This window comes from Eleginops maclovinus, chromosome 2 (genome assembly GCF_036324505.1).
Source record: "Eleginops maclovinus isolate JMC-PN-2008 ecotype Puerto Natales chromosome 2, JC_Emac_rtc_rv5, whole genome shotgun sequence".
NCBI classification, from domain to species: domain Eukaryota; kingdom Metazoa; phylum Chordata; class Actinopteri; order Perciformes; family Eleginopidae; genus Eleginops; species Eleginops maclovinus.
In genome coordinates this window covers 25,569,135-25,594,754 of record NC_086350.1, presented here as the reverse complement: position 1 = coordinate 25,594,754, position 25,620 = coordinate 25,569,135, and the positions used below count along the sequence as shown (strand labels likewise).

The 25,620-nt window shown below is 39.4% G+C and overlaps 1 protein-coding gene across 8 annotated transcripts; it reads left to right on the top strand.

Annotated features, from left to right (window-relative positions):
• Positions 1–89: 89 nt before the first annotated feature.
• ppp6r3 (protein phosphatase 6, regulatory subunit 3) lies at positions 90–24,563 on the top strand. Of its 8 annotated transcripts, none has more exons than XM_063908955.1 (25): positions 90–296; positions 3,555–3,711; positions 3,823–4,054; positions 6,534–6,720; positions 6,846–6,983; positions 7,985–8,050; positions 8,355–8,467; positions 8,714–8,827; positions 9,571–9,697; positions 10,004–10,156; positions 10,796–10,945; positions 11,251–11,315; positions 11,528–11,643; positions 11,851–11,936; positions 12,286–12,372; positions 13,329–13,375; positions 15,053–15,107; positions 15,581–15,711; positions 16,605–16,720; positions 16,943–17,159; positions 17,259–17,356; positions 17,635–17,830; positions 20,793–20,900; positions 21,531–21,587; positions 22,495–24,563. In XM_063908955.1, exons 3-25 carry the CDS (start codon positions 3,828–3,830, stop codon positions 22,544–22,546), a joined length of 2,706 nt encoding a protein of 901 aa, XP_063765025.1. In that variant the 5' UTR covers positions 90–296; positions 3,555–3,711; positions 3,823–3,827; the 3' UTR covers positions 22,547–24,563. The 8 variants fall into 8 exon arrangements, with proteins under 8 accessions (XP_063765025.1, XP_063765007.1, XP_063765033.1 ...); XM_063908937.1 differs by having other exon boundaries at positions 13,296–13,375; XM_063908963.1 differs by having other exon boundaries at positions 13,278–13,375; positions 17,066–17,159.
• Positions 24,564–25,620: the final 1,057 nt, after the last annotated feature.

Genomic DNA, 25,620 nt, shown 5'->3' with positions numbered 1-25,620 from the left:
TCACATTTCACGGTCGGGTATGACAGATGAGATAACATCCAATAGCGTTGCTGCGGCAGTTTGAGTGACAGAGGCTGTAGCTGTAGTGGGGGAAGGGGTCGCTGAAGTTGACGGAACCGCCATCTTGAAAAGTGCCCTCCGATGATCTACCTTTTCGCGCCTGTCAGAATCAGTTTTAAACGCTTTATTTTCCTTGCTGGAATTTCGTGTTTTGCTAGTTTTCGTTTTGTTAAGGCCTGGGGCTGACAGCAAGATAAGCTACATGCTGGAGACTCGCTGTTTACCGTTGACTATCGGTAGGTACACTTGCCAGCCCATGCACTTGGTTGGTGCTGAAGAGACGATTAGCCAGCAATCCTTAGATAGCCGGCTAACGTTAGCTGGCTAGCAAGAAGCATACTTGGCCATCTTAACACTGTGCTGTCAGACACTAGTATACCTCTTGCTAGGACAGGGGTAACGTTAACGTTGCAAATCTCTGTTTTATTGTATTGTGAAGCCATAGCCTTATTTAGTTGGCCAAGTTGTGAGCCAATTAGCATTTGTCTCATAGCTCACTGTTACCGGTCAACTCGACGTAACGTTAGCGCCTAACGTAAGTTTGATCCTTATTTAAGTTGGCCAGGTTAGCTAACAATAGCTATCGAAAGCTAGTGACGTTAGCTAGGGTGCCTTGAGCCGGTGCGTTAGCGGTGGACTGTTTTGGGCCCTCGTATGTAAATGCACTGACGTTACAGCGAACGCTAATATGTTTAGCCAGGGGTACCTTTGATGTATGGGCCAGGTAATAGTCTGAAATACCAAAATGTGTTAACCTAAGGTTTCATGTTTAGATGTTTAAGCTTTTCCTGTCGTCGTTCAGTTTAACTGACGTTTACAGTGTAGCGTTAACGGTATAACAGGGCCGTCATGTTTTTTTTCAGAAACGGCCACTTTGCCTGCATTTAGTGGAAAGCTGGACAATATTGTAATTATTGTAATTTCTTCCAGTAACAGTCTCAAATAAAACTACGTCTTTAACGGGTTAATTCTGTTTTCTATAAGCTGGAAATTGCTCAACATTATAACGTAATGTTGTATAGGCTATAGCAGCTCTGTTTATTTAAGAAAGAGCTGCTATTTTGGGAACTTGACAGTCAATGGTTACGTTATCTGCTAACTGTCGGTAGCTAATTAGTGTTGAGATCAATTTTGTTTAGGTCTTGTGACAGTGGCTGGTGGACTGTGGAATCCCATAATGCAAAGCTCCGAACGAGTGTTTGCCAACGGGTTTTATTGCTTTTGCCCTTTGGTTTATGTCTCACTGTTATTGGGAGTCTTGAGACTGTATGTAAGTATGGATGTCTTTTATTGTTGCATTGCTTGTGGTGGACAACTGTTGCTAATGTAATTGAAAGAGAAACGCAACCTGAATCGGACACATCTCGAATGTACTTGATATATCATGGCAATCCTCTGTTATGTTATTGAAACTATTTCCTGCTGTCTTCTCATTGTTAAATATAAGTAGGAATGTGGTTTATGTAACAGTGACGACTTTACCACTCCTTAATCTGTATGCTTTCCACATTAGATCAAATTGTTCACACACATACAAGAAAATCAGTCATGGGGAAAAAAACATGTTCAAGGCCTTTGAATAAGTCTACACTAATTGGTGTACCCTCTTCAGTAATACACGTGTTTTTATGTGTTATACTAGCACCAACTGTTTTCAAAATTCGCTGCACAGTCAAAATATTTTAATTTATTGGTCCATTTAGGCTGGCGGCACATTGAAAGGAATAATGAGTAGTATTAGTGAGATCACACAGTTTTACTTGCATAACGAAAGTGTCTGAATTTAAAGATCTGCTTAGCTGTAAATATAACTGTTTAGACCACTGTATCTCAGTTTCAGTTGTTCTACATTAAGTGCAATACTTTCTAAGAGATGAATGATGACCTCTTTTTAACCAACAGCATTACACATTTCCTGTGCTGTATATAAATATCTAGCAGTGTTACCTGGAATTTACTTAATCCCTAACTCTCATTAATTAGGGAATCTGTGCTTGGTGTGAAATACTTTGTGATGATCTTAACTGATGAATTGTGTTGTGGCTCAAAAATATAGTTATATTTTCAATTTCAATTACTATTTTGAGGACTGTTAGCAATATTTTACAGAATTTTCCAATAGCCAATATAGATTAAAAAAAATATACACATATATATATATATATATATATATATATATATATATATATGTGTGTATATATATATATATATATATATATATATATATATATATATATATATATATGTGTATATTTTTTTAATGTTATTTCCCCTTCTGTACCTACAAAACAATAAAGTATAAGTAAAACAAACAATTTTAAATACATTTAATCTGAAACTTGTTCTACAAACTGCATGTCACTGATGTTCCTCAAAGACAGCTGAAACCGACGTTTGACTTATGTTCAAATTGATCAAACAGTGATGTTTAATTCATCTGTGCAAACCAATCAAATATACTTTACTTGAATGATTAGTAAAATATATCATAGAAGAAGAATGTATTTCAGAAGACTCTCACTAGGAAATAATAAGATCCCCACCATTCTAAAATGGTTTTGATGATTTTAATATTCCTTGAAAATGCCTTATTTTAGTAATACAAACATTTTGATGAATCCAGTAAAGTTCCTCACTTTAAGGGCCTTCAGAGTGTGCTGAGATGTATTTTATTAACCTATGCAGTACCTTGCTTGAAGTGTTGTTCTGCTACAAAGGTTCAACTTTTTTTGAAGCCTGACGCTGTGTTGTTTGCCAAGCGTCCCTGAACTTGCAGCTGTGCCAACCATATGACTGGCTGTATTCGAATATATAAGAAAGCAAAGTTCTCAAGTCAGTTTCATTGTACCTTTTTTAATGCACAATGCATAGGGTTATTATTTATTTTAAAAAACGTTGCTTAAACTCAAATAATACGAAGTTAAATGATTCAATGTTTTTGTTCATGACGTTTCTGTCCCTTTCTCTGACCCTGGCTGTTCCTCCAGCTGAAAGTCTTTGGTCTCTTCCCTCCCGAGGCTCTGTTTTGCACTGGATCATACTAACCACTGTCGCATGAGTTGGAAGCTCTGGAAGCTCTGCTAATTCTCCTGTCTGGACACAAATACTATGTCTGTTAGCTGGAAAGACTGGCTAGTGTGGTTGAGCAGGAGCCAATGTTGTGACTGTTGTGTTTACAACTGTAAAACAAATCCTTTTAATTCACTCTTTTCCAAAAATGGATTAACATGCTCCTCAGTGCCATTATCTAAGGAGCCATAAATTGGTTACTATTATTAGTTACGCTACTAGAAGTATGCATTTTATGAAGCTGCATCTCTTTAATATTGTCTATTTCTCATGAGTACTGGGCATTGGTAAATGGTTGAAACAGACTTCTGCTAGTGCGGTTGTAAATGATTTTTCATTAATTAATAATAAGCCAACCTGCCATATTATCCCGCAAGCAGTGGAACATTCCCTTAACAATACTCCATCTGTTTCTGTGCTCACAGGTGTGTGCTGTTGAACTGCTGTATGTGTGCGGTTTGTCAGACTGTCCATCACCGCTCTCTGCCTGCCTGTCCATCCGGCTTGCCTGGAATGGGCCACAACTCCCAAAGACTAGAACACACCTCTTTTTAACCTGAGCTCCGCCGTCTGGACTCCCAGGTACAGTAGACACAAGTGCTTTTACATGATCCCTCAAATAATCTTGATACTTGTCTATTATGCCTCATTTGGTTTTGATCTTAATAACGTGCGGTTCTTTTTGTATTAAAGCCAACATGTTTTGGAAATTTGACCTCCACACCACATCCCACATCGACACGCTGTTAGAGAAGGAGGATGTGACGCTGACAGAGGTGATGGACGAGGACGATGTCCTGCAGGAGTGCAAGGCCCAGAACCACAAGCTGGTCGACTTCCTGCTGAGACCACAGTGCATGGAAGACCTGGTGACCTTCATCACACAGGAACCCAATACTGATGTTGAGGAGAAAGTTAAATACAAGTAAGAGAGAAAGGATAAGGTGATCAAATCTAAACATCTGGTTTGTTTTCTTTCATGAAAACGCCTATGTAGACTCTTTCTGCTTATTGCATTCATTAAGTTAGCCTTTATTTTAGGGATGCACCAATTCCAAATAAATAACAATTTGGCAGATGCCGATCCTGATGTTTTAATGTCATTTGATTCCACTGTTGTTGTTCCACTCTTTGCCAGGAAAAACAAAAAAAAAGTCTCAAAATGGTTTCAGTTTCAAAGGCTGAGCAAGTTGGTTATATAACATCATAGTACGCTGTTTAGAAAGTACGCAGCTTCCCCGGATCACCTGCAGCTCTGCCCGCTGTGAGGGGAGCGGTGAGCGGAGCAAAACACACGTTTAGAATTAGACTTATCACAATTAACTATTTTATGTACCTCTGAATCTACCTAAACTAGTTATAAATATACTTACTCTTTACTGTCGGATCACTCATTACTGAATCAGCGAGCTGCATGAGACAGACGGGCTGTCAGGAGAGGGACAGAGGAAAAGAGAGCGCTCCGTTTATTATTTCCGTGTTATTATCCAAAGTAACTGTAACTTTGGAATAATGTAGTTAATCTACATAAGCAAATCGCAGATCTCTGGGTGAAACAGTGGAATAGTCCCACACTGCAGACAAGTTGTGTTTTTGTTTTCTTTAGTTAATGCTTTTTTTAATATATAAACGGACTACGGGTGCCACAGATGTTATGACGGAACGCAGGAAAGAATAACAAAAGCATCGGCGACTGCCATTGATGAATGTCACCTTATGTGCCAATGGCAGTAAATAGGGCGACTATCGGCCAATGTATCGGTGTATCCCTACTTTATTTGGTCATGTGCTGTTAATAGTGCATACGCTCAGAGAAAACAGAAGGACAGCAAGGTTTCAAGGTTTCAAGGTTTTATTGGTCATATGCACAGCAGATACAGCGTATATGTTGGCAATGAAAATCTTATGTCGCGTGCTCCTCCAACAACTCAACATGCATGGTGCAAAAGATAAATAAAGATAAATAAAGTAGTGCATGTCTTCTAATTCAATTATACTGTGTAAAACCTTTCCTCAGTTGACTTCCTATGGATCACTGCAGTGTACAATTAGAGCATCTTAACAATCACAGCAGGCTGGAAAGTATTTGCTGAGAGCTGGTGGGCATTTTAGCCCCTGCTGCGAAAGCTCCTGTTTCCTTGGGCTGTTTTGTCAATAGATGCAGTCACTTAGTAGCAGCAGGAAATAAACAACTAACTCAAAACCCTTTAGTTCCTACTTTTGTTCCTGCATCCCCTTTTCACATTCTTTCCTGCTGTTCCACCACGTCTGAGGACCACAAAGCATCTGTTTCTTGGTTGCATCAAGAATTACTAAATAAATAAAAGAGAAACTAGAGAACTATGAGAGTTGGGCAAATAACATGATCCATGATTGAGTGACGTTACTGACTTTTCTGTTCTTTTTTCCCTTGCATGTAAGGGGTTGTGACTTCAGTGATAAGCAGATAGGCTGGCTTTACTTTACTGCATTAAATGGCAGTCAATATAAACAACGCTGAGTAAACATATGTTTAAGAAGAAATAAGTAAACATTTTATGGCGCAGGGCCCTACCCACACTGCAAATCTTATTAATCTTCCCATAGTGCCGAGACAAAATAAACAATAAACGTATCGATCTATGCAGCACCATGCTGCCTAGAAAGAGTGTTGTGTAATTGTTTAGGAACCAATAGTCAGAACCATAATGTCTCTTAACATTGGTACTCGGTTCTTGGCATTTTAAGTTACTTTCTCAACCCCACACCCAGGTATTGTGAGTGATACTCAGTACTGCAAACAGTAATACTCCCAGAGGAGCAGCACCACTAAACCTTTGCATCTACCAGCAGTTTTTTACAGTCGTCCGAGTATTCGAAATCGAAATATAATATGGATATCTTATCCAGTGCATACCTTGCCCCAAACCAATGAATGAATGTTATTAGAGGTAAATATAAAGCTGCAGGTCCACAGTAGGGCAAAGCTCTCCTCGTCTCCACTCACTTTTGGTACCAAGTTCTTTTCAGAAGTTATTATCTTTGCTGTAGTGAAGCCGAAACTGCCATGTCAACCGGAGACCCAATCTGTCTGGCACCCAAAAACAAAAAGGAATGTTCGCACTTGGTCCACACTCATAGATTGGCTTGCTTTCTTAAAAAAAATTCTCAGTTGAGTAAAAAAAGCTGGATGTCTTAAGGAAAGTTATTGAGGATTCTCTGGACCAACCAGTGGTCTGCAGGGTTTTAACATCCCCTCTTAGTACTGGCCAATTCAGCTTTCAAACACTACAGAGGTGGTACTAAAGAAAGTGTCCGGTTCTATTCACAAACCTTTACAACGGAAACAAAATAAAAGCTAGTTGAGTAGAAACATACCATGCAATAGAAGCATGGCCCAAATTACAGCTTTTGTTCCCCTACAGGTATCCCAACATCTCTTGTGAGCTGCTTACGTCAGATGTGGGCCAGATCAACGACAGACTGGGAGAAGATGAAAAACTGCTGATGAAACTCTACGGCTTCCTCCAGAATGAGCCGCCGCTCAACCCACTCCTGGCCAGCTTTTTCTCCAAGGTCCTGTCCATTCTCATAGGACGCAAACCTGAACAGGTACGTTGGTGAGAAGAGGGTGTTTTCTGAAGATGCAAATCCTCATCAGACTTTTCCAGAATCCATATTAAGATGCATTAATTACTGTTAATCTGCTCAAATGCTCTGACTTTCATTATAAATAGATAGTGGAATTTCTGCGGAAGCGGGAGGACTTTGTAGACCTGATGATCAAACACATCGGGACGTCTGCCATCATGGACCTGCTGCTCAGAATGCTCACCTGCATCGAACCACAACAGCTACGACAGGACGTTCTCAATGTGAGTAGTGGTGCAACACTAAATAATATCCCAGATCTAATCACACATAACACAGCTAAAACTTAACCATCACAACCTACGAGCAGTACTGTGACACTGATATGTATACAAGATGGCACCGCGGACGTAAACAACGCAGCGGCGGCGCCCCTTAGAAAAAAAAGAAGCTGTCTATGCCGTCTGGTGCTGTATATGACACGATTGTGTGACGAACACAAATATTTGTTGTTGCATCACTAAACCTTTTACGGGGAAAATCGTCATTTTGGTGTGTGGGTGCATGCAGAGAGTTGTTACCCGCTTTAGACAAAACCCTGATTGGGATCTGGCTTGGCTATTGAGGACAGATTCTTTTTTACTTCCAACTGGTCCAAAAGGTGTTGAGACTTCCTCTGTATTTGCTTCTGATTTTGACTGTGAAAACAATTGAGACTATTTAGATCATATTGAAGCCATTTTTTGAACGAGCCACCTTTTTTCTTTAAAACCAAGAAAAGTGTTTCTAAATATTATTTAAAAAGACAGAGACTTTATGATTACGAAATCAGTATCTATCGTGCTAGTTCTAACTCAGTCAGGTGCCAGTATAAGTTGCCTAGAATTAAATCTCATTGGAAATTCTGCCTTTGCAGAATTTAGCCTGGTTTTGCAAGGCAAGCATCATGGTACAATAGAACATGGGTATCAGACGATCTTACAATTTGCACGTAATATGCATTTGTTCTTGTCAGCTTCTTCCTAAGACAAAAATAAGTCATGGCACTTGGATTTGCACAACTTAAAAATGTGTATTTGTAATTCCTTCTTATTTGGTGCAAATGTGCCAATAAGAGATAAGTCAGAATGATGATGTCTTGTTCTTTCACCTAACACAGACTCTTCCCAATTCCCACCATAAGTCAATTATGAATTGGAAAACATACTTCACATTTGAGCTCTTGTTCGCCTTGTTTTCCTCCTCATATTTTGTGTTTTCCTGACATCTCTGCTCTGTCTCTCAGTGGCTGAATGAGGAGAAGGTGATTCAGAGACTGGTGGACATGGTACAACCTTCTCAAGATGAGGATGTGAGTTTCTCACACACTTCACTGTCCTCTGCTCTCTTTGAGTCATTGAACAATTGGTTTTGTTTTCTTTTAACTATTATAAACTACTCTTTTTGATTCAAAGTTGTGTTTTCAGAGGATTTGCAGATGTATATTTAGGAATAGTTTTGTATAGCTATTTCCCTCTTAACCTTTAATTTAGTTTATCATTTCTATTATACATTGAGATGAATACTGGTGTTTATTTTAAATGTGCTCAGGAATATTGAGTCTTTGTTTTGGATGATATAACATGCTATTTCCCCCCCCATCTTTCTTGTTCCAGAGGCACTCCAATGCCTCGCAGTCTCTGTGTGAGATCATCAGACTGAGCAGAGACCAGATGTTCCAGGTCCAGGGCTCCTCAGATCCAGACCCTCTCCTGGCCACACTTGAAAAGTAAGCATGTGTTCAGCTACACAAACTCTGACAGGAGTGACTGTAAGAGTTTCCTGAAGCACTTCATTCCATTTCCCTAGCTTCTTACTGTACCAGGGTTTTCATACACACTTGTTGGCTTTTGTTTATTTTGTACAGGGTAATACAATAAACACTGTGGTATGGACTACTGTCATTTTTGCGTTGCAGGCTATTTACCAGTGACTGATGCTTACTTTCCTTTACCTTCCTCTCTGTCCTCCTCAGGCAGGAGACGGTGGAGCAGCTGCTGTCCAACATCTTTGAGAAGGACAAGAATGAATCTGCAATCGTCAGTGTTATCCAGATCCTCCTCACATTGTTCGAGACCAGGAGACCAGCGTACGTCCTGTGGCGTCTGCCATTCTTGATTCTTTTTCTCCACATTGGATATACTGTATATAGTAGATGATGGGAGGCTGAAGATTATGACATAAGAAAAACATCAAATAGATTAAACCTGGATTATTTAACATTGGATCAGACACGATATGCTTAATGATCCCAAATTGAGAAATAGTTTTGCTAAAGCAGCATATAAAAAAAGCATTGCACCCGAGTAAAATGTACATAAACACATTAACAGAAAGATGTACATCTATAGAGTACACGATAAAACAGAATAAGGTGCAACTTACTATAACAAACTAAACTGCTGCTACTAATGAAACAGTCAACTGATTAAATGCAAAAGAAGCCTAAAGGTTTATCCAGATTATCTAAACTGCTTTACTTGGAGGTAAAGCTCAAAGTGTGTGCGTCTGAAATTCTCGAGTAAGGGCCAAACCAATAAGTGTTACCCTAAAATCCGCTGCCATGTGTTCAAATCGCCACCAGATACTTGTTATGAATGAGCATGGGGTAAATACAAACCCTGCTTTTAGTGAAGTTCACAGTTTAAATAATATCTACGTTTTTGTGTAACCGACTTTTATTATTACCAAAAATGTTCCTTTGACATTGATTGAATGAAAACGCTATGAATAGATATGCTTCGATACTACAATCCTAACCCATAATTATTGTTCTTGTCCTACTTTAGGCACAGTCCAAAAATAGTAAGGGTATAACCTTCTATGTTATAGGTTTGAGGGTCATATGGATTGCCCCCCAGGGATGTCCCACCCTTCATTCTCAGTCAACCACAGCATCCTGGAGGCTGTGAGGCCCCGACTCAAAGACTTTCACCAGCTGCTACTGGAACCCCCAAAGGTAAAAACACATAGACAGATGTAAGCTGCTTTAGCAGAAAACGCTATATTGTGGATTAAAGTGACACGGCTGCGTGGAGCTATTTAATCCAAGTTAAGTCCAACCCGTTTTGAGCTGTTTTCAGTTTAGTTTGAATCAGTATGTTTAAAACTTTTCTTAGAAAGCAGCTGAAGATGACAGATGTTCCAGTCACAGAATCAGTATGTGACACAGAGTCTTTTACCACACGTGTTCAGGAATTAGTGTCCATGTATCCCAGTCCCTTGTGTATAGATTAAGCAGTGTTCTTTTCATCTCTTCCAACAGGCGAATCTGATGAAGACAACGTGGGGGGTGCTGGACCCTCCTGTGGGCAACACCAGGCTCAACGTTGTCCGACTGGTGGCCAGCCTGCTGCAGAGCAACACTCACAGCATTAACACAGAACTCATCAACCTCAACACACTGGGAATAATACTAGTGAGTAATATCTACTTATGGTATTTGATTCAGGCCAGACTGTTTTCACACTGCCGACCGCACAAGCTAATTACATTAAAGTGCTTTAGAACATACGCTAAGGTAGTCTCTTCTCTAACGCTGCGATCTTCTTATCTCATAAGTACTGTTGGTCCATGGGAGCAAATAAAAGTCAGTTTAAAGGAAATCGATCGAGGGATAGGGTTTCTGTACTTTATGTTCTGTTTTATTTCAGCTTTGTTGCCCGTATAAAATACGGCACTTAACAAGAAGTGATTGCCCCCACATTGGCAGGTGTCTCAATGCTTACATAACTCACTATATAGTGCAAACATTAAACCGCCCTGCTATGCTCCAATTCTAACGAACATCTTATCCAACCTTTTATATTTCCTCAATCTTCTTGAAACATTTCATATGCTGGTTATCTTATTTTTCTGTTGTAGCTACAGATTGTGAATATAATGCAAATGTGTAATGCTGCACATGACCTTTTCTCCTTAAAGTGTTTTTGGAAGAAAATAAAGTTAGTTTTATCAGTACTAATCTCAAGGAGTGCAGACGTTTTCTTCAGTATAGGGCAATCAAACAGATATTCTGATGTTTCTATTGTAGTTATTATTCTGTTTTGCTCCACAGGATATGTATTTCAAATACATCTGGAACAACTTCCTCCACATTCAAGTGGAGATCTGCACAGCCATGATTCTGGCTATGCCCCCCGCCCCCACCGAGATCCAGCCAGACACAGAGCAGGAAAATGCAAGGGAGAGCATCCTCATCAAACACGTAAGATTAGAACTATTTAATAAAGAGACATCAGTTTTTACTTCTTTCTTAAATACCTCATTATGATATGACGTAGTTCTTTAGGTTTGTTAAAGCTTTTTACCTTTTTGACGATAGCAAGACTGTAAGGGCTGCTGAAGCTGCCTTAACACGGGTAGACTTCACATTGAACAACTGTATTTGTTGTACCATAAGTACAAATGTTTTTTTTCTTCCTTGAGAAAGACACAAGTCACTATGAACCAGTACATTGTGGTCATGCTGAATTGGTTGTAATTGCTATGTTTGTATTTTTCTTCCACCAGCTGTTTCAAAAGTGCCAGTTTATACAGAGAATTGTAGAAGCCTGGAGCTCCAATGAGAAAGATCAGTGAGTATTCTGCTCTTCAAAAACACAAGTCACTCTGTCAGAGTTTAACAATGCGTAATTAATTTGCTGCAGTGTAAAAGAATAAACCAAAAGTCCATTGATCCTTTACCTTAATCACTATTGGTTGTGGTAATGTTGGTCAACAGAGTGATGTTGCTTTAGTGGTTAGACTAATGACTCGTAATGAAATGTCCTTATAAATTGTGTTTCAGGGCAGAAGGTGGTCGTCGAAGAGGATACATGGGTCACCTGACCAGAATAGCCAACTCTATAGTTCATAACTGTGACAAAGGCCCTAATGGTCCACAGATACAACAGCTCATCTCTGGTAAGGACTGGTTTCTCTTATCTCCTCAGCTTTAATTTATGAGTGATGTTCTCATGTAGCATCACTTAGCTCTGTGTTCATCTCATTTTCCTTTGTCATTGCATCTGAAACGGACCTAGAGGCACCATGCTTTAACATTTCTGTTAAGTATACAGTACATGAAGATGGAGTGTGTATATTAACTGTGCGTGCGTGTGTGTGTCACAGAGCTGCCAGCAGAAGACCGAGACAAATGGGAGGCCTTTATTTCTGGGCAGCTTTCTGACACAAACAAGAGGAACACTGTTGACCTGGTGAGTAACTGCATGAACATCATCACTGGTTTAAGCTGTAATGTTTACTACACTATATGTGAGTTGCACAATGCAGTTATTTAGACAATGAGACCGTTGTTAATGTTTTGCATTGGATATGAAATCAAATAGTAACTGAGTAATACTTTTTCCAGATCAGCACAGAAACAGTGTTGGCTTAGTTTTATACAATTTAGATGTTCACAAAGGGTTTTGGACTAGGATGCACAGCGGCAGAGCACGTGTGGAAATCAAGAGTGATTCATTGTATTACACCGGACGGCCTGATGCCCATTGATGCTGTCGCTAGATTTTCTTCTTTTGTTTGCTAAAATGATTTTTTCTTTAGGTGAATACACACCACATCCATTCGTCCAGTGACGACGAGGTGGACTTCAAAGACAGCGGCTTCCACCAGGACTCTTCTCTACAACAAGTAAGACCTAAACACACAAACACACACAAATGCAAACATGCACTAAAGCAGGCCCATAGCCACACACCTCTAACTACACTACAAACAGATGCAAGTCTTTCTATCACCGTCTTTCACAGAAACTTGGAGGTTAATCCTCTAAGCATATTCTCTTATCAGTTCTGATTGGATCATAGAAAGGGATACAATTATCAGTTATCACCTTTCCCTAAATTACCCAAATTGCTGATGATACATGATTTTAAAAAATATGAAATGGAGACGTCTGATTTAACATAAGAAATCTGGCTTCTAATTTAATCCAAATATATATTTGTTATTGAGCAATACAAACCAATTTACACTAAAACAAGAATATCAGGAATCCTTGTCTTTGGTTTGTTGTTGCGGTGTTTTGGGACGTATGCAATGCAAATCTTCAGACATTTAACAGTTTCACACCTCATGCTCTTTAACATAAAACCCTTGTTCCCCACCAGAAAATGTCAAAATCATCTATTAAAATATATATAATTCAAGCTAAATGTCCCTTTCTTCAAATTTCAAATATGTTGTGACTATGGGTTTTGCAAAAATACAATCTACAATAAACATATTTCAACAATGTTTTGAATTAATTGACTTAACTACTAATGTTATTTAGGAATGTTTACTTCAATTCAATTAATATTCAGATTTTTTTACATTTTATTTAAATGAATGTTAAAGCATTTTGGCATCTGACTATAAATGCATGTTTGTGCTTTCTTTTTTTTTTAGCCCTTAACCTGTCTAGCCTACTTGTTAAACATTCTTTTGTTTCTACATCTTAGTGTGTGCATTTGCTATTTCCTGTACTGCAAGTAATAACCAGCTGTGTATAGAGCCAAGACTATATCATTATCGTTGGTCCTGGGTTTTGCCAGGCCTTTTCTGATTATCAGATGCAACAAATGACGTCCAATTTTATTGAGCAGTTCGGCTTCAATGACGAAGAGTTTGCTGATCAGGACGATGTTGTGGAGTGAGTACTCATCCTGCATGACTGGAACTGCTGTGTTAATATTACTGTGTAACAATGAAGGGGCAGGGCACACGAGACACATCAAAGTTGGTGGGGTCATTTATTCATTTAATAATGTCACATTAATTTGCTCTTCACTTTATTTGAAAACCTGTTTTTAAATGCTTCATTCCCTCATTGATATGACATGAGCTTTGTGTTTTCTGCATGCTGGGGGTTTCCTATCCAAGGCTCATTGTTGACATCAAATATGAATGCCACTCATTTAAAGTTGTGATTGGACAGTAGCAAAAATCTCCCTTTTAAAAAAGGACCAACAACTGCCATTACCTGGCCTTTATGAATAGGCTGCTGTAATAAATACATAATATGGCTTAAAGAAGAAACCATAATATCCAGCTTTATGTTTTTGTGTGCTCTCCCTTTCTTTATTTCTCAGGGCAAACTGGTTGTGGGGGGTAAAATCTGTTCGGGGCTGTGGAAGATGGCTGTTAGTCGATCATTGACTTAAAATGTTTGCTTCATTTTAAACAGTTTGATTTCACGTAGAGCTTTTCTACATAGATTTTTGTTTTAGCATAATCAGGCTTTGCAAAATAAGTAGGTGGGGTGAAACAAGAGCCCACCAATACAACTGTTCAGCAGAATCGATTCCTCAAGTCCTAACATTAATTCTTCTGACTTTCATTAGGTTTTATTGTCCCTTACAGAAGCGGATCTCCAATGGAAAGTCTGGAGGTTTTGTCCTGTTAAACTTCCATCCAAAGTCATTACTAGTTATACATTAAACTGGCAACAAACAGCATTCTCTGTCAGTTCTACATCCTTCTATTTCATGTGAGAATGACATGAAGGGTAAATATAGTGAGGACGAGGAGTGTTATTTGCTGAACTGTTGTATCGATGTCTCTGAAATGCTCCCATCGTAGCCGGGGCTCAGGTCTGGTGTTCCTACTGTCTATGCGGGCGAGATGGCCTTTAGAGGTCAACTTAGAGTCCACGGCCTGAACGCATGGAAATGGACACTATCTGCACCCTTGCTTTATTGGGATACAATCCTTCCTATATGTGCCTTTTCGGTTTTCCCTAACTTTTGAAAAGCGGGGAATAGTAATAGGGTGATGTGATGGATACATTCCTGTATGTGTGCTTTGTAGGCTGTTCTGAGCTGATGGGTATGGAGATAGTTGGGTTCATATGAGGGTTGGACTTCATGTATACCTAATGTGACTCAGTCTTCATCACCTATTGTAGTGCTGTTCATTGGTTGGTTACATCATGACTTCATGCTTGGTATGCTTTATAAAGCAACAGTTTGGATTTAAAGGAAAAGGAGTATATGTTTTTGTGTTGACGAGAAGGTCAATTTAATGCTGCCCTTCACTGAGATAGGCTCACAATGCTTTAAGCCTATGTTTGGATACAGACTTAACATTTGGGAAACTTTGCCATCTACTAAACAAAAACAAAAGAAAGGCATGTTTTTTTATTTCCTTCTCTTTGACCAGTTTACAATAAACATGCATTTAAAGAACGAAAGGGGCTCTGAAAAGCACCGGTTTTATGTTGCCATGAATATGAAGTGTTACAGCCGTGTGCTACTGCCTGTGTGTTGCCATATTTGTGGATGCCTAACGACCCTAACTAAACTAAACTCTGTTCTCTTTAACATTGCAGTATTCCGTTTGATAGAATATCAGACATCAATTTTTCACTGAATACAAATGAAAGTGTAAGTACTTGATTATTAATCTTGAATTCATACATAGTCAATCAATGAGGAGATGGTAACATGATATTGGAACAAATGAAAGTGTGTTATATGACCATATGGAATGTCTTTATCTCAATGTTAACATTCATTTAGAAGCAGATGCCACAAAGCAACGTGATACCAAATGAAATTCTTAAGGAATAGAATATAAGGATTCATCTTGAAATGAAAATTGCCATAGCCTGCATTTGAACCAACGGCAAAGCATAAGCTGGTTTTGTTAAAAGCTCTACCACTGATGCCAGACATATATAAGCACACACGATTATCCCATACGTTATTTCCATTGATTTTCCTCATACCTGAGGTATACACATTAATGCTTCTCGGCTGAGTGACTTTTGTTCTGCAGGATCCAGCCCTAGTCTTGTTTGTGGAGGAATTTTTGATAAGCTTTTCTAATTATGTGGCCCCTGTGTGTTTTCCCCCAGGCAAATATAGCTTTGTTTGAGGCACGCTGTAAGGAGAAAATCCAGCAGTTCGAAGACGCTGGTTCAGACGAGGAGGATATCTGGGATGAAAAAGATGTCACCTTCGCACCAGAGGCACAGAGACGCCCCAGGTCAGCAACACAGATGCACTCACACAGGATTCCTCTTTGTAATGTCACACTGAATACACTTTATGATACATTTTAACACCCTCCGATCATTCTTCTACTAAAATGTGCATTTATTGGTCAAACTGGGTTCATTTTTCCAAAATGTCCGTGGAATATTTACATCGTTCATTGGCCAATTTTCTGCTTTTTCTTTTCTTATTTTTTAATAATCCATCAGCCCTTATTGAGCATTGAAAGATTCCAACAGAGTTGAGCCTGTTTTAGTCTTTTCCTCCTCTGAAAGCTGGACCAGGAGGATTTATTGGAGATGCAGCTCAGCGTTGTCAAGACTTTCAACCTATTTGAATCTCAGGGTGTATATGAGCTTAGAATTTTATAAAATATGCACAATTATGTCTCTTAAGTTGTTGCAGCAAGTTTTGGAATAAAAAAACATTCAAAGCACAAGCATCCAGTAGTATTTTTAGAATAGGTGAAAAGAACACAAATTAGTCACTTTGAAACGTTATTTAGCAAGCTTACTGACATGGGGACACATGGTTCTTAAGGTTCTCCAGTTTCAGACAGCAGTTAATTCGCTCTAGATTTAAAACCCACTGTAGACTCACTCACTCACCCACTCACCCACTCACTCACTCACTCACTCACTCACTCACTCACTCACTCACTCACTCAGACAGTAATGTCTGCTGTGGGTCTCAGAGCGTTAGATGGAAAGTTGCCCCGGTTTCAAGTTTTGTTTTGCAGTTTGGAAACATCCAGTTCCTATTGCCTTTTAGCATGTGCTAGAGTATTCACCATGCTGTCAGACAGCTCAATATAGTCACTTTACAACTCCCTAGTGAAGATGAAGTTGGCTGTAAAAATAACTCCTGCTCGTTGTGTCGTCTCAGGAGCTCGGGCAGCACGGACAGCGAGGAGAGCACAGACTCCGAGGAGGAGGATGTGAAGAGAGATCCATTCGAAGGTTCCAACCCCAGCACCGACGACAGAATGGAAGTGGACACAGGTTGGTAAACACAAAGCTACCACACACCAACCCTAAGGACATATCAGGAACTAAAGAACCCAAAATGTTGCCTGGATGAGGATTTCAGTTCAGGGTTTGCACATGGTGCTGATGATGTAGGTTATAGAAAGCTACATGCTGCCTGTCAGTGCAAGAAGAAGTAGTGCTGGGGTTAATACTGGACTTATATCTATATTATTATATTATATATTATATTTTTAGGGCCAGTGTGGACGGCCAACTTTGATGACATCCCCATGGACACAGGTACATCCACAGCTCCAGCCACCAGCCCTAACAACCCTGCTGCCTCCTCTCCTTTGGCCTCCCCTTCCTCTTCCACAGAAGACCTCCCTGACACCTCATGGAGCTCCCCCCCTCCTGCCACATCCAACGCTGAAACAGGCTGGGCTGATTTCTCCAACTTCACCCCCGTCAGGTAGGAAGTTCACTTAGATCTGCAGCGCCGTATCGTTTAGGCTGTTATCATCTTTGCACCTTAAAGAGCGATTCCTAAATAAAACCTCCTCTCTTACAGCCCCAAAGACCCTCTAAGGTGCAACTCTCCTGTTGCTATGGAAACCAGCCTTGAGACAATGGACCCTCTGGGAGTCAATGCACCCATACAGTCTGAAGGTGAGATGTGTGGAGGAATGAGTTCTTTACTTGGAAAATGTGTCAGTATTTTAGCACTTTCTTGGCTCTCTTATCTCGTAGTTTATTTTGTTGACAACATGAGATATGTCGGTTAAAATCCAACTCATGAATGTCCAAAGCTTTTAGTTTTGTTAAAAACAGTGGTTGCTAACAATTGTCTCCTCACATTTTGGTTTATTTTTGGAGGGCTGAATACCTCCTGTAGGTTGTTGAGTGTTAAGATCCGACGCCTATTTTTTTCTTTCCTAACACGCCAGATTACGATGGCTGGTTGGGTCCCAATGAGGCTTCCCCTTCCTCCAACTCACCAAAGGATTGTGGGAAATCTAAAACAGAAGAGGAAACGGCCTCCTCCGAGCAGCGCAGCATCACAGAGACAGTCATCAACGGCTCAATGAAGGAAACGGTCAGCCTCACTGTGGACGCCAAGACTGAGACCGCTGTGTTCAAGAGGTTCGCCACACACACATCCACAAACACACACTACTCAGCCCTCTGTGCTCACTCAGACTGGCCCCGGGCCATCCAAACACATCTAATGGTTGTCTGTAAAATAGTTAAATTCCGTTTTAATCCTCATTTCGCTATTGCTGTTCATGTGCTGTGGACAAAATCCCCAAACAGGCAGTGGAGTGACTTTGTGCCTGAGAAGCTGTTACTCATTTTGTTCTTTCATATTTAAATGAACGTTGAACAACTTTGTTCCCTTCCTTCCATCTGTGCTCGGAAAACACGAAATGCAACACAAAAAGTTGCTTGGTCATAGTTGGATTAAAAACCAAAGCGTCAAAGCTAAGCTTGAGCTGGGCTAAAATTGGGCCCTCAGACTAATTCAGCTTTCTTACACATGGAGCTCATCCTTTCACTGGATATTAATATATGGTGGTTATATTATGAGTACACTTTACATAATAAAAACTCTAAGTGTAAGGCTCAATACTAGTGTAACTGTAAACACGAGGCCTGGTTTGGTCCATACCAGCTTTAGGAGTCGAGGTTCGTTGTGAGTTTGGTATAGGGGAGGAAATGCATAAAGTTTGTTTTCAAGCGGAGAATACTGCAAGTGTGAAAGAAAGATACAACACCTTACTGCTGCTTTATTTTCCCACCAGGAAGGCTTTTTCCTGCCTCAAGAAATAATAATTGTATCCACCATGTTCAGCTTTAAGGTTAAATGGGTTCTTCTTTGCTTCATCCTTCCAAGTTTCCATAATCCTGCTGAAAAAAGGAAACCACAAGCAACACCATAAGGAGTAGAGTTTCAGTTAGTTTACCCTTTGCTATTTTTAAACAATTTGAAAAAGTGTGTTTTGCGCTGTGTTAACGTTAAATGTGAACATAGAGCTCAGAACAGCAACAGCACCCTAGTCTTTCTCTGTTGCTTTTAAATTCTGAGCAGACATAATGGGTTTAATTAGTCCCGGCTTTAGTGTGACTAATACGGAAATGAGCTTGTTGTGCTAACCTGAGCAAATTATGCTAACGACGTTCCACTAAAAGTGTTTAGGGCAAAAGTTTGCTTTGAGGTTTATTTCCCCATCATTTTTGTTGCAGCACAAGTTCGCAAAAACGTTTATTTCATTAAAAAAATTCTAATGAAATCCACTGACACAAACATAACCCCTACTCTTGACACATTACCAATCCTCTTACAGTGTCCTCTGTCCTGTTTCATCACACGATGCTTCCAGAGTGAAATACTTGCCTTGAAGTTGGTTGTCCTCTGTCCTTCTGTCCCCTTGTTGATGCTGCATTATATTGTCTGTCTGTCTGAGTAAATAACAACTGTCCGATGAACTGAGCGACACTTACAACCTGAGCTTCCCCTCCTCTCTCTCTTGCTGTGCGTTGTGGGTGTGGTCTTCTTCAGAGTTTTGAAATCTTATCGGTATGTACAGCCAATCAGAGATCAGCCTGCAGCCGTGATGTAGTCTTGTTGTCACGTCAACCACCAACTTTTCTTTCCCAATTTTGATCTTCTTCTTTGGTTTCAGCTCCTTGTTTGTTTATTTCATTATCTCCATTTTGCATGCGTTCTACCAAAGGTGTTGTCTCAGTGCAGTATTTTTAGTTTATGGCTTTTTTCTTAACACGCCAACCAAAATTTAAGCTATTGGTTGACATTTCACCAAAAACTTGCACATTAGTTTTCAAAAGTGGCCTCAACTACAAAGTATTTATCTGAATAGGTTTATTTTTTATCTTTACGGGTTGCCTCCTTATTGGCTTTGGGTTTCAGCCGTTCCTCTTAAGATTAAGAATTATAAAGACTCAAATGGGCAATTTGAATGTCACCGCTTAATGAAGTCTACAACAACAGAACCCTTAATACATAAAGCAAGCATTGAACAATAACAAATGAATATTTTTAAAATGAAATGTGTTTATATACTTATATTTAAAGTAAGGCCTTTTTACTTATAGTCATTTGAATAAAACCACAAAAATGTAATGTGCACATTTCATTAAATGCAACCACTGTTTAATAATGTTTCATCAATAGCCTTCTTTTAAAGGTCAACATCATTTTAGTGGCACAAATTAGCAAAACCAACTGGGATGTAGACACCTGAAATAAACACAGATATATTTACTGGCTGTGATGCAGTGTTGCAATCCTGACTAACCTGAACAATGACTTAGACATCCAAAGTCTGACGTCAAGCACAAAGTATCGGCTTTAAAATACCCAAAGTAATGTTACTCATTAAACAGATAAGGTATTACATAAATATAGTGGAGTAAAAGTACATAATTTACCTCTGAATTGTAGTAGTACAAAGTAGTACAATTCCTGGAAACATGTACTTAGTAACTTCACTGAACTGTATGAATGAAAAAGTTTTAAACAACAACAAATGTATGAAGGGTATTGCGTGTGAAAATGTAAATATACCAGAGAAATGTAATTGGGAACGTATTGTTATGAGCAGCATGACTGCTTGTTTTTTTAACTGAACAAATGCTCTTTGGTGCAGCTAAAGTATAAGAGTATAAATGGATGTCTGTGGGCTTTGATTGAGGCCTCATCAAGATTATTGGTGGTTCTCCGAGACGAAGCAAGACTGACGGCTGTCAATTTTGGTCCAATCAGAGTCCAAATGAGTTTGTAGGCCTGCCTACTATTTGCTGGCTCTGTCACTAAACAATAAACAGAGTATTGTTGCAAAACAACCCAAACTTTCTCCATTTGCTGTACATTTTGAAGCTTTTCCCACATACTGTTCACAGTTCCTCATCTCAGCACCTCCATCCTTTTTGTTTTAGCGCGCTCTGTCAGTCAGTTGAGCATGCATCACTCCTCACGTCTCACTCTGTTCTGTGTGTTTCTGTGGGGAAGGCGGGTGCTTTGAATCCCCTCACATGGTATTGATGTTCATCTGTGTGTCTGTGTGTGTGTACCTGTGTGTTCCAGTGATGAAGAGAAGAGTGCTTCTCCAGAGAAATACTCAGTAGGGGAGTGTGTGGATTCGGAGAGAACAGGCGTCAACAGCTCAGCCACAGCCAGCTGTCCCAAAACAGGGTCAGAACCAACACTACATGTTCACTAAACTGTGTTCAGAGTTTTCAGTGTCTGAATCATCTTATATTCCCTGTAATTCAAATGTCCATCATATTAACCCCTTAGCTCAGCTAGCAGCATTGTTAAAATGATTTTAAAACATGATCGGAAATGAAAGCAGATTGAGGTGCAATATTGTAGGAAGGTAAGTAGAAATTAAGGATTGATATTTTATTGTGTTTCATATAGTTGTGATCATTGCAATGCTTCATCTGCTTCAATGCTTCAGTTTTTGTTCATCATAGATTATGAATAAAACATTGTAAAATCAAAGCTCCACACATAAGTACACAGACACATGACCTACAGCAGAGTCAATCACAATAAAATCTAAATTAGCATCAACTAGTAAAACAGACCTGTAATGGGTTGTTTTATAGATCCTGTGACTTTCAAACGGGCATATTTGAGATTAGGAAGTTAAGAGCAACACGTGCATCTTGGTTCAGTAAATATTTTGTAATGTTTTATTTATAAAGTTCAAATATCTTCAGCTGCTCTTTCTATTGTTTTAATCACTAGGCATATGATCCAACTAAAGTCATGTTATGATTCTTGAACTTGTTTCTCTCCTCCTGTGTTTCCTGTAAGCAGTGAGAAGCTGCCCAACGGTCCTCTAGAGGAAATGTCGGCTAGCGAGGAGGCCAAGTGAGTCTGACTGCACTCTCTACTGTCTGCACCATTATAACAAGCACCACTCCAAAATACTTGCAAGGATTCATCTTTAAATTAGATTTATATCATGCTGCATCATGCTTTATAACTAGCTTACAATAAAACATGTAAACCTTTTTTTTCAACGCGTGTTATCTTTTACATTTTGATCCGATGGAGCAAAACTATAGACTGATTTAAAATGTTAGATCTCACAAAATACATTCTTTGAACAAAGTTGGGGATATTACTCAACCCAAATGAGAACTATGAAAACAGTTTTGTTCACAAACAATTCTAACAAAATGTTAAAACAATTCTTAGGGTCACTGCTTTTTTTGTTGTGTAACCCTTCATTTGAATTGTTGTAATGGGATGTTTATGGGCTGCTGGGGATCAGCAACAGTCGCTGTAAATACACATGAAAGATCTGATGAGTCAGGACCCATGCAGACTCACTGTTGGAAGGTTTAATAACTCCCACTTCCACTATATGGTTTGGAAAAGCACTTATAGGCTAAGGGGAGGGACATCTCGTAGTGTTTGTCCAATCACATCAGAGCCGGCCAGCTAACCAATCAGAGCAGACTGGGCTCTGGTTTCAGACAGAGGGTGAACAGAGGTGCTGCAGCACAGGCAGTATGAGGAAAATAAAGAGCTTTCTGAACATTAAAGCATGGAGACATGTCCCAGTAGAGACACTACATACTGATATACACCTTTTAAAACAGCAGATTGGGCCCCTTTAATGTAGAATGGGTGTATGCACCGGATTGGAAGTGTACTTCTAAGGATTTGTCCGTTATCGTCGCTGTTTTAAACATCTAACTAAAAGCAAATGAGGACCTGAACATGAACCTGAGCCTTGCTACATTTTTCTATACTTGCGTTTCCCCCCCAGACTCGACCAGAGTGCCGTGTCCTCAGAGCCAGCTGTGAACGGGCCTGCGTGAGGAGGGGACAAACGCCAACCAGTATCCAGCCTGTTCTGCCATGCAGGGCCCCCCACTCTAGCCAGCGGGGGGCCACTGCTCAGAGCTGCACCAATCACACGCCCCCACCAGGACCAGCAATACTCCCATTGGCTCAACACTGACGAGACAGAAGACAGGTGTACAGACACAGGATGAACTGAAAAGCAAAACGAGAGACATACTCAAAAGGATACAGAATAATTTTTTTTCTGCATTTGTTTATATACTATTGTTCTTATGAGGTGATGTGCGACTGATATCTTGCCACTCAAAAAATGAAATAGTAATGTTGCTATAGTTAAAGAAATGATTGTATGAATAAAATATTTTATAAAAAGAAAAATGTATACAGAAACATAAGATGAATTACCACAGAAACAGGCCTAGCTGGCCGGGGTCTCACCCACTCACCCAGCTGTTACTGCGCGTTTCTGTTACCCTGCTAACTGAATACAACAGTTGCTATATTTAAATTCCCACGCACCATTGGTCTGTGTCTCTGAGCAGAGCTGCTCTTCCAATTGAAACACATTTTTAGAAACCGTTTTATTTTGCTGCAGGTATTATTTGTAAATGTTTTTCTCTTGTATTCTTCTGCATTGAGTAAGATTTGACACGCTTTTTTGGTATAATTCTTTTTTTATTTATTATAGAAGTAAGATGGTGGTTATGTTTTGTTACTAAGGAGCCATACCAACACACCCTCTCCACCTCTACAGGCTGCATTCGTGCTAACCAGGTTCCTACCTCGCAGCTACAAGGCTAAACAGACAGAGTACGTCGTCACCACGGCAGAAACACAGCTGTAAATCCATTCTTCTTTTTCCTAGAACCTCGTTTTTAAATCTTTTTTTTCTAGACCAGTGGTTCTCAACTGAGAGCTTTTATGAAGCTACAGCGTTTAACAGAACATGGTAGGTGAGGGAAAGTTGGCTGTTAAAGGCATACTTGGCACAAATGAAAGAATTGAGAAATTACCCTCTAACAAATTAGGAAATGCCCCGCCTCCTGGAGCTACTGTAGGTGTAACTCAGTCCCTTTAGGATGTTATACCAAAAGAAAGCTAAGTTATAATCGTACATTTGGTTATACCGGCCCTGGATCAAGCTCCAACCAGAGGTGTTTGTTCTGAATCTGTGTTCAGACTGACAGCAGCACTGAGAAAACGCAGCACCTACCTTTACAAGCTGCTGTGGCAAATCTTGTTGACTAATCAAATCAATGTGCACCGTCCTGGTGAACACATTAAAGTAAATGGGGAAATGGTAGTTGTTGGTGGAAGGATGGATTGATAAATTGAACACCATGATGAACAGTTTACTCAAACCTTCCTGCATTGAATTTTGTCAGCAGAAACCAACCCCCACCAGACCTTATTTGTGTCTGATGTAAAATCTAGGAAGACTTTAAATGCTATTGTCAGTCTGAATGTATCCTCTTTTTTCTTTGAATGACCACCTCAGTTTGAAAGTCTTGCCTTCATGAGGCGATGGATTTTAAGAACTTCAAACAAACATAAAAACCAGCGGTTTGTCTCCGGACGTATTGTAGTTGCTCGGTGTGTTTGGCCTTTTAGCTAAGGTTTGGTCTTAACCAAACCTTGAGAAATATGTGTAGCTTGTCAGCCGCCAGATGCTTAACTTTATTTTCTTAACATGATAGAGGACCAACTTTTGTGATGGGCCAATTTTTAGTCTACTGATGACATATTGAACATCTGGTTTGGCAGTGTTGATGCTGAGTATCCGTCCTCATTAGGTTCTCTGGCACTGAGCCTTAATCAGCATTCATCTACCTGCAGCTGCCATTGAAATGGTGTCTTTGTTGCTAGAAAACACACTCCTCTGCAGCCTTCCCTCTTCCCATGGAACCGCTTGATTCCCCTCACCAAATGTTATTTTTTTTCGTCTTGGCAACAAATGATTCACTATTTCCTGATGATGGTACAACCCACTTTTTTGTCAGATTATTAATTAAATTCATCTTAATTTCTGAAGTTCAGTGGTCTTTGCAGATGGTTTCTTGGGCTCGACTGTCATGACTGAAGTTTATTAGGCCAGTTTCACAATCTTTATTTAGAGATATGTTTTTAGTATGAAATACACAACTTAGACATGCTAATTTCCACATGGAATCAGATCTACATCATATTGCAGATATTCTGCTCTGTCAAATTCTTAAGCTTCGATGGAATCTGAATTGACATTGAATGTGAAATACTTCATTAGATGGTAATGAGTGAAAGTGTTGCGTTATTCCTGTATGAGCCTTTCCTGCATTGATACCAGAAAAAACAAACTAAATATTAGGCTATGATGGTGGCCGCAGACCAAGATGGCAACCTCTTTCAGTCATGGGAAACCTGGAACAAGGTCAGTATTATTAGATTGTTTTCATTTGGCACGATAGTAATGGAGCTCAACAAAACTTGGAGCTGATTAATTTAGGCAATATTTTCAGAAAAAGTATGTCCTTTAACATTTATCACGTTCAATTAGTAAAACAATATTTTCTGGACATTCGTTCATGGCATCCACTTCACATTGAGGTGTTTTGGAGAGGACACAGTGAAAGCTCTTTGAACTTCTAGTCTTCATTTCCATTTATGCTGAGTATGTGCAAATAAAAAATGAGAAATTGGAGTTCATGTGAAACAATACTGCCTACACTTTGAAGTATGCTTATCAATCTTAAAACATTTGTAAATAATTAATTGGTTTGAAGCTGCTTATAGCCTACCTCAACCTAGAAACTAAGCCTACTTCAAATTGTAACTTTCACGTTTTGTACTCTACATTGGTATTATTCTACATTCAAAGCCAGAAATGTAATTAAGCGTCACATTATCAATACACCTTAAAGATATTCCACATTTGTAAAAGCCCACATTATTGATATTCAACTTTTCACTGACCCTCATATTGAACCTATTTCAAATATTACTAATACTATACAAACAATTTTAAAGAACATTTATTGTAAATGAGAATCCTTAGTTCAATAGAAACCTTCATATAGAAGGTTATTATTAATTGTTGTATTGTGAGTAAGTA